The 9,951-nt window shown below is 41.3% G+C and overlaps 1 protein-coding gene across 1 annotated transcript in view; it reads left to right on the forward strand.

Annotated features, from left to right (window-relative positions):
- The window catches only part of TRMT10B (tRNA methyltransferase 10B), a 94,488-nt gene extending 89,622 nt beyond the window's left edge, over nucleotides 1–4,866 (forward strand). Inside the window, exons 8-9 of the mRNA XM_029603373.1 lie at nucleotides 1,779–1,902; nucleotides 2,870–4,866. Coding sequence (XP_029459233.1) covers nucleotides 1,779–1,902; nucleotides 2,870–2,982 — 237 coding nt within the window. The 3' untranslated portion in view covers nucleotides 2,983–4,866. The remainder of the gene's footprint in view (nucleotides 1–1,778; nucleotides 1,903–2,869) is intronic.
- Nucleotides 4,867–9,951: the final 5,085 nt, after the last annotated feature.

Genomic DNA, 9,951 nt, shown 5'->3' on the forward strand with positions numbered 1-9,951 from the left:
TTGAGATACAAAAAAAAACTCAAGGCAGTGGAGATAAATGCCCCTTTCAACACACAAAGAAGGGAGATGGGACAATAGTTAGAAGGTAATTCAGGATCTGATGAAAGATTTTTTGAGGAAGGGTATGTCCAGGCAGTGAGGAAAGTTACAGTAAAAAGTTAGTGAGGATATGACAGATGGAGGGGATGACAGTAGTAGGGGATACCTGAGCTGGGTGGGGGATGGAGTCAGAGGAGAAGTAGTTTGGAGCAGAAGAGAAGATGGGCAGTTTCTGCTCTTTGTTCCCCTCTCCCCATCTTAATCCCTGTCATCCTTTTCTGGAACCGAACATCTGTTCAGCTTGGAGAAGAGACGGCTGAGGGGGGATATGATAGAGGTCTTGAACGAGTAGATGTGACTCTGTTATTTACACTTTCGAATAATAGAAGGACTAGGGGGCATTCTGTGAAGTTAGCAAGTAGCACATTTAAGACTAATCGGAGAAAATTCTTTTTCAACTTAAGCGCACAATAAAGCTCTGGAATTTGTTGCCAGAGGATGTGGGTTAGTGCAGTTAGTGTAGCTGGTTCAAAAAAGGTTTGGATAAGTTCTTGGAGGAGAAGTCCATTAATGGCTATTAATCAATTTTACTTAGGGAATAGCCACTGCTATTAATTGCATCAGTAGCATGGGATCTTCTTAGTGTTTGGGTAATTGCCAGGTTCTTGTGGCCTGGTTTGGCCTCTGTTCGAAACAGGATGCTGGGCTTGATGGACCCTTGGTCTGACCCAGCATGGCAATTTCTTATGTTCTTATGTTGTACTACTCAGGAATAATCCTATGAACCTTATCATGAAAGAAATTACATGATGGTTTTCTGCCGTCACATTTCCTAGTGGTCAGGTATCTATATCACTGCAACTAATCACATTTGTGATTGGTTTTGACAGACAGGCCAAAGCTATGTACCTGCACCTTTGTCAGCTATATACCCATATCTTTGTCTTGTACTCTGCCTTGTGCCTCATCCAAGAAAAGATGGAATATCAGATGGAAACAAACAATAGCATCGATTGGGTGTAGCAGCCTCTAATTCCCAGATGCATTCCCATGAGCTACATTGGCACACTGGGAGAGCTTTCAGTACTGTCGCTGCTGGTGCCCTCATCTCTTCTTTGGATAAATGGAGGACAGCACTGTTCAGAGTTGTCATTCAAGCAAATTTCACAGGTTGGAACATTAAAAGAAAAAGGCAACTTCTTGTATAGGAGCAAAAACTTGTTGCTTTTGTGAATGTGAAGGCATTATTCTAGGTATATCTATTAAAATGCTTTCCAGCATGATGGGAAGGAGTAACCATGAGAGTGTATTTCTTCTTCCTGGTTAATGCTGGCACATCCACTGTGCAAATCATAAGCGATGCATGGCTGTTCCAAGAACTGAGTCCAGATTTTTGTTTTTTATTCTTATGGAATATTTCTCTAACTGTTCTTTCACAATGACAATGTAGAGTATGTTGTGCAGATCAGTGAAATAAACTCTTAAATGCAAAAAAAAAAAATGGTGACATCCTCTTCCTTTTTATACCTGTGAGACTCGTGCTCTCTTCATTTTGTATCCTTGAATTGATTTATCTATATGTACCATTTACAGTGCTTTGTACACTGTCAGTGCTATATGTAAAGCTACAACTGACCATAGTATCGAGAATTGTAATACAATTTGGGCCATTGCATGGGTCGCATGTGAATGATACTTTGTAAATGTTTAATAGATTTTTCTCTCTTCCTGGTTTTCAGAAACTAACATTTCAGAAGGCCTGTGAGCATGGCTTGCAGACTGCACGGCTGCCCATTCAGGAATATATGGTTAAGAATAGTAACGTGAAGAACTTTCATTCTGAGATCCTGGCCATCAATCAAGGTAAGGATCTGACTTTACTGGCTTATAGTCTGAGACCCGCTGGGTAAGCAGGGCACAGAATTCCTGGTTATCCATTCCTTTGGTGACTTGAGAGCTGAAATTTGGCAGGCACTGGCTGCATACCACTAGCAAGTTGTGGAGACTCAGCACGAGCACTGATGGGGCTGCAGGAGGCAGCAGGAGCACCAGTGCTTGAGAAAACTTGCCTGTACTCTGCCTCATGGCTCACTGGTGCTAGTACAGTGCTGTTCCTATAGAGCAAGAAGGAAGTGGACTGGAGAGAGTTGGCAAAGGGAGGGAAAGGAATGTGGGGGAAGTATGCAAGAGAAAGCAAACCGGAGAGGAGCTAGGAGATGGGGAATTGCACTGCACCACATTGAGGGCAAAAAGCTGACCTCTAGAGGATGGAGAATTAGGAGCATGTATAAACCTGAAGTGGTAATAAGGAAGGGGGGAAATTTAGGTGAGAGAAGAAGCAGGATGTTACATAGATTTATTTTTATTTATTTATTTATTTAGAATTTTTATATACCGACATTCAAATGGATGTCACATCGGTTTACATAATAACAGGGGTAACAACTTTACAGTTGGAAAGGAAAATAATAGTTAAATAATAGTTACATCTAACAGGGGATTCAAGAGGAACGGGATAGAGAGCAGAATGGTCAGAGGGACCTAGAGAGAGGAAGATAGTTACAGAATTTAGGAAAAATTAAAGAAAAACCAAAACTATATTACATTACAGCAACATTATAATGCAGTACAATAGCAGTGTATTGTTTTACAGTATCCGAAGGTATATTACATTATATTACATTACAATACCAATATTTATTACAATTACAATATTTAGGATCCATAATAGTGCCAGAAATCTGTTTTTGTGCATTTACCACAAAACATGTGCCACCAAGTGCATTAAATACTTTCTTCCTCAGTATCATTATGTTTTTCATTTTGACAGTATTTGATGTCTTAGCCACTTATTATAAAACTGGAAGCTGGCCTGAAGCATTGAAAGCTGGCGTTCCCGCTGGAAAAGGCTTTGTTCTTCCAGGACAACACTCAGCCACGTGAAAACGAGAAAATATCCTCTTCAGTTCTTGACTGCAGACAAACAGGAGGACAACTTGCAGATCCTTGTTGGTGAACTGAGCACTGAACCTCTAAAGAAGGCAGAAAACATTTTGTAACACATTTCTACACGGTCAAAGAGGTTTCTTAACAGGAGCAGTATTCATATCTGTTCAACTTTTAAAAATGTTTCCAACTTGATGCAAAGTATCTCTTGAAAAGTTCAGTTGGATGTGGTTCGATGAATTTTAAACACACAGTAAGGCGCACAGAGATAACAAATATCACTTTAAGTAAGTGTTATTACCTGCTATTAATTAAGTTGACTTAGAAAATAGCCACTGCTATTAATAGCAACAGTAACATGGAACAGACTTAGTTTTGGGTACTTGCCAGGTTCTTATGGCCTGGATTGGCCACTGTTGGAAACAGGATGCTGGGCTTGATGGACCCTTGGTCTGACCCAGTATGGCATGTTCTTATGTACTCTGTACTGGGGGAAAGATGTTTGCTCCCTGGAATGTAATTATGAATGCCTCGTTATTTGAACTGTTTATATAGTATGGGTTGACTTGATGACATTGAAGAAAGTGTGTTTGGGATAATTTTAGATGTGGAAAGTTTAAACAAATGTTTCCCAACCAGTGTGCCTTCAGCTGTGATCAGATGTGCCATGGAAAAGTCACCACTGCTTGATGCCCAGAACCAGACCAGCACCTGGGCTGTCATCTTGAGTCACCAGCAGCAGATCTTACCCATTTATTTGATTTGTATTCTGCCTCTCAAGCACTTCAAAGCCTGAAAGTCAGAGTATACATTTAGGTACTGTAGATGTTTCCCTTTCTCCAGGGGCTTACAATCAGAGGGTCTCATTTACTGAGTATTTTTCGTATAGACACAGAATGAGGAAAAAAGTCTTAGACCAGGTCCTAAGTTTTTATATACAAGGCGTGGGGGTTGTGAAATGAATTGCCCAAAGTCACAAGGAATGTTGGCAGGATTTAAACCCTGGCTTCGCTGGTTCCCAGCCTGCTTCTCCTCCACATCACATGAAATCCGCTCTGATAATTAATGGACAGCAATCAGGGATAGCTGGCCCTCGCTTGTGTGCAATGTGTGTGGTGCACAAGCCTCTTCCTTTGAGTTCTTCCAGCCTCTGTCGTATCCCTAGGCTGAGTAAGACATAGGAAAGCATGCACTGAGTACTGGGAACAACAGCAGTGAAGGAGCTCTAGCAGCCAAGGTAACTAACTGAGCCGGCTGCCTGCACCACACTGACTTTTTTTCGAGGACAAGCAGTATGGTGGTCCTCACCCATGGATGACATCATGAGATGGAGCCCAATGCAGAAAGTTTCTAGAACTTTGACTAGGCACACTGAACATGCCCAACATGCCCTACATCACGGGTCCATATGGGGTCCCTCTCCAGTCACTCTTTTTCCGCGGAGCTGTAAGCCTCATGGTGTGAGTAAGCTCCATTTTGGCTGTTTTTGGCCTTGTGGAAAACTTCTCATTTTTCTCGCATTTTTCACAGGGTTTTTTCTCAGTGTTCCATTGCCAGGTCTCTCTCAGTGCCTTCCCGTAGTGTTCCTAGTCAGGGTTTTCGATAATTCTGGTAATTTTCCTTTTGTGGTCATTTCCTGCAGCAGCGGTGACTCGGTGCCCACCTGCCATCTACATCCGCCACCTTAGATTTCAGTTTGCGCCCCCTTTGTTTTGTCACAGCATGGCTATGTCCGGTTTTAGGCAATGTCCCCAGTGCCCAAGGACTATGTCCATCACTGATCCGCATGAGATATGTGTCCTTTGTCTAGGGGCATCGCATGATTTTTATTTATTTATTTATTTTAAAATGTTTATATACCGCCTTTACAAGCAAGTTGATCAAAACGGTTTACAGAGTAAGAAATAAAATATAATTTCAATGTAAAACATACAAAGAAAAATAGAAGAAAAATTTACATAAAATTGCATTAATATAAAATAAGTAAATTAAAAGTAAAAACTTTTTAACCTTTTACCAAAAATAAGAGAGAGCAAAAGTTAGTGCCTATAAACTGTTTAGGACGTGTTATGCTCGGGGGTGGACCCTTGTCCTGAGGCAGTGGAGAACTGCCTCCTGATAGAGACCAGGAAGCAACTGCCCTCAGGGGGTCAGAGCACTGGAGGAGACAGAGGCTACACCACTGGAAGCTCGAGATCCCCCCGGGAGGAGCCCATAGGGACCCGGGCCGCTTGGACTTAAGTGGGCCTCGCAGGGTCTCCTGGGAGAATGGAAGTCCAGTGTGCCCTCAGGCAGAAGGGGAGCATGATCAGGTACGAGACTGGAGGTCAGATGTAACAAGGAGGACCAGAAGAGCGTAGGTGATGTCAAGGCTAGGAACAGAGCCAGAATCTGGAGACGTGGTCAAGCAGGCAGAGGTCAGAATCCGGGAGTCAGTCAGAGGAGTGGTCAGCAAAGCAGGGGTCAGGTTCCGGAGGTCAAATGAGGTCACAGGCAGGCCGAGGTCAGAAGGCAGGCAGCAGACGAGCAGGTCGCGGGACGGACTGGAGTCAGAAGGCAGGTAGCAGACGAGCAGGTTGAAGAACAGACTGGAGTCAAAAGGCAGGCAGCAGGCAGGCAGGTCAAGGAGCAAGCCGAGGTCAGTACCAGTGAAACAATCCGGAGGTACTACCTGGGGAGACGAACAGATGAACAGGAACAGAAGGACGCTGGAGTACTAGGAAGCAGGAACAGAACTGGTACAGAAGGATCCCGGAAAGAGACTTGAAACAAGACTGGAGCAAGAAACAAATGCAGTGACAGTCTAGCACAAAGCCGACCCGATTGCCAAGGCAAGGAAGTGCAGGAAATAACTTCCTTATAACAGGGGATCAATCAGGGCGTGCCGCAGAGCTAGGACCCGCCCTTGGCCCTACAAGAGGCTGTGCAATCCACACGAGTAGGGGCGTGGCCAACACAACCGAGAACGCCGAGCTCCGGCATGAGGCCTGGTGCACCATGGAAGGCCCGGCGACCACCACCGTGGACGCCGGGGCCTGGAAGTGCTTGCAGCTGCAGCTAGGGAGGCCAACCCGGGACCTGCCTTGAAACCATGAAAGTGAGCAGGCCCGTGAGCTGACGAATGCGTAACAGGACGCATTCTTAATTTGTTTTCATTGGGTTTCATCATTTAATGGAATATTGTAGCCTATCTGGAAGAGGAAGGTTTTCAGAGATGTTTTTAATTGCTTTCTGTTGGACATCTGACGAAGTGAATTGGGTATGGAATTCCAAAGAAGAGGACCTGCAACTGAGAATGCACGCTTTCTTGTAAAATGTAATCTAGTAAGCTTCTGGAAATCCCATCGCCAAAGGTTTTTTGACATTGACCTAAGGTGTCTGGCTGGTTGATAGATGCGGAGGGTAGAACAAAGCCAAGAGGATGAAGGATTATAAATAAGCAAATGAATGATTGTTAAAAGTTTATATTGGATTTTTTATTTTATGGGGCACCAATGGAAAGATTGAAGTACAGGTGAGATATGGTTTCAAATGGATGTACCTGCTAGAATGCAAGCTGCCGCATTTTGAATCAGTTGTAATGGTTGCAAAGTAGAGTCTGGTAAACCTAGAAAGAGAGCGTTACAATAATCAATAATCTAAGCCAGAAAATACTAAGGACTGAAGAACATTTTGAAAGTAATGGCAGAAGAGAAGTGGACAAAGTCTTTTTAATAAATTAATTTTGTAAAATGATTTTTTGTAATTGATGAAATATTTTGGGTCATGGATAGATTAGAGTTAATTATCACTCCTAAATTAGTAGCATGAGTTGTAATAGGTACTGAGATTCCATTTAAGGAAAGATGGGAGGGAGGGCCAAGCCTAGAGTTGGAAATTAATGAAAAATAAACAAGTTCAGTCTTAAATGTATTCAGTTTAAGGAGGTTGTGAGAAAGCCAAGTGTTAATGGTATTGAAATATAATGTGACTGAGGATAAAGGTAGAAGACCAAGAACTGTTGAATGGCACGAGGCACTGAATTCATCGGCATATATTTTGAATTGAACATTTAGTGAAGATAAAATGTTGCACAGGCGAAGTAAATAGATGTTAAACAGTATAGGCGATAAAGAAGAACCTTGGGGGACACCAGATGCAATAGAGAAAAGATCAGAAGAGTGGTTGCCTATATTAATCTGTTGTGTGCGATTTTGTTAAGAATGAGGAAAACCAATTTAAAACAGTATCTGTAATACCTAATGCTTGTAGTTCAGTGAGAAGACTCTTGTGATCTAGAGTATCAAATGCCACAGAAATGTCCAAAAAGACATCTTTGTCAAATCCTCTAATTCAGTGGTTCTCAACCTTTCTAATGCCGTGACCCCGCAATACAGTTCCTCATGTTGCGGTGACCCCAAACCAAAAAATAATTTTGGTGGCTACTTCAAAACTGTAATTTTGCTACAGTTATGATTCGGAATGTAAATACCTGATATGCATTATGTATTCTCATTGCTACAAATCAAACATAATTTAAACATAGTGATTAATCACAAAAACAATATTTAATTATATGTTGAGAAATATTTATTACTAATTCCAATAAATAACATTTCACCATGGCATAGCATGGGTTTAAATATAACAACAATTCCAAATAAATAACATTTCACCATGGCATAGCATGGGTTTAAATATAACAACAGAAATATAACAGTAAACAACAGTGCAATATTTTGCAACAGTATGCTGCCAAATTCAGTGAGATGGTTGTGGTTGCTTCTTGCTTACCAATTCAGAAATTCTTGGGGCAGTCTTTGCAAGGGCACAGCGAAGATCATTTTCCACAACAAGTCTACTTCGGTATTTAGACTTGATTACCAGCAAGCTGGAAAACCCTGTTTCGCAAAGATATGTTGTTGGAAAAGGAAGGCAAGATGACTGAGGGGGGATATGATTGAAGTCTACAAAATCATGAAAAGATTGTAATGTAAATCAGTTATTTACTCTCTCAGATAATAGAAGGGCTAGGGTACACTCCATGAAGTTAGCAAGTAGCTCATTTAAAATAAATCAAAGAAAATTCTTTTTCACTCAGCGCAGAGTTAAGCTCTGGAATTCTTTGCCAGAGGATGTGGTTACAACAATTAGTATAACTGAGTTTAAAAACAGTTTGGATAAGTTCCTAGATGATAAATCCATAAACTGCTATGATGGTAATTAGTAAGCAATAGTAACTTTGATCTATCTAATGTTTCAGTACTTGCCAGGTTCTTGTGACTTGGATTGGCCACTGTTGGAAACAGGATACTGGGCTTGATGGACCCTTGGTCTGACCCAGTATGGCATGTTCTTATGATCTTAAGGAAGAAGAAGGCGCAGCACAGTCTCAGACAGAATAGGATATAACTGTAAACACTTAATCCAGAATTTTGTCAGTGGCATCGTAGAGAAATCTGTTCTCGCTGCATCATTGTTAATTAGGTCAATGAACTCTTCTTGCGCTGTCTCCGGAACATCTTCAACTTTCACTGTGAATGGACTTCTGGCAAGTGCAAATGGGGTGTCAGGTAGATTAGGAAAGTATGATGAAATTTCGTCTGCAAGCATGTGCAAATGTTCTTTCACAGAAGTTATCATAATTTTTTTGTCTGGCTCAATGTCATGTTCCTCAAAGAAGGCATATAATGTAGGAAACATGTAAATTTTATTTTTATCCAATTTATTTTTCCAAAGCTGAAGTTTCATTTGGAATGATCTAATTTTTTCAGACAAATCGAGGCACGTTACATTTGGTCCTTGCAGTGATAAATTTAAGTCATTCAAGATGACAAAGATGTGCACCAAGTAAGCTATTTTCTGCAGCTCAGTTTTATCGCTAAAAAGTGCTTCGAATTGCGGTCTTGCTTTCTGATTAAAAAATGTTTTCAGTTCATCATGAAGCTCAAAGACACGTTTTAAAACTTTTCCTCTTGACAACCATCTGACTTCAGTGTGAAATAACAGAGCATTGTTTGGCGCATCTAGCTCGTTGCACAGTTGCCAAAACAGCCGACTGTTTAAGGCGCTCGACTTAACAAAATTGACACATGTTATGACGCTTTTCATTACTTCTTGTAAATCTTGCGGCAGTGTCTTAGTCGCTAATATTTGGCGATGTATCATACAGTGTGCTCCGATTGCTTTTGGCGATTCATTTTGTACCAAACGTTGAAATCCTGAGCGACATCCTAGCATAGCAGGAGCACCATCTGTGAAAACACTGCAAACCTTTTCCCAGGAGATGTTATGCGCTTTTAGAAAAGAACCAACTGCGTCAAAAACATCATGTGCAGTTGTTGTTGTTTCAAGCGGTTTGCAAAAAAGAAACTCATCTTTAAAGTCGCCATCATCAATATACCTCACGTAAACCAATAACTGTGCACAGTTTGCCACGTCTGTAGATTCATCAAGCTGGATACTGAATATTGGTAGTGGTGCAGATTTAATTTCCTGGATCACCTGATCAAGAATATCGGCAGACATGTCCTCTATTCTTCTGCGGACAGTGTCGTTAGATAAGGAAATTGCATTCAATTTCTGAACATATTCATTTCCAATTATCACTCGAACTATGTCTTTTGCAGCTGGCAACAGTAAATCCTCAGCAATGGTGTGAGGTTTCATAGCTCTGGCGATTCTGAGTGCCACCAAATATGACGCTTCAACAGCTGCTACATTGTGTTTGTGGTACTGGCCACCAGTGTCATATCTAGATTTCTTGAGTCCATCAGCTTTGCTTCTAAATTAGTCGATATCCTTGCCAGCAAATCTTGGATGCTTGCTATCAAAATGGCGTTTTAGTTTGTTCGGCTTCATAGATTCAGCTGAGAGAACTTCACAACAAATAACACATTGTGGTTTCTCAATTCCTGCTGTAATTATTGAGGTAAAACCATACTGCAAGAAATCCTCAGTGTATTTTCTTTTCCTAATATTCTTGTC

Source organism: Rhinatrema bivittatum, chromosome 1, assembly GCF_901001135.1.
Source record: "Rhinatrema bivittatum chromosome 1, aRhiBiv1.1, whole genome shotgun sequence".
NCBI classification, from domain to species: Eukaryota; Metazoa; Chordata; class Amphibia; order Gymnophiona; family Rhinatrematidae; genus Rhinatrema; species Rhinatrema bivittatum.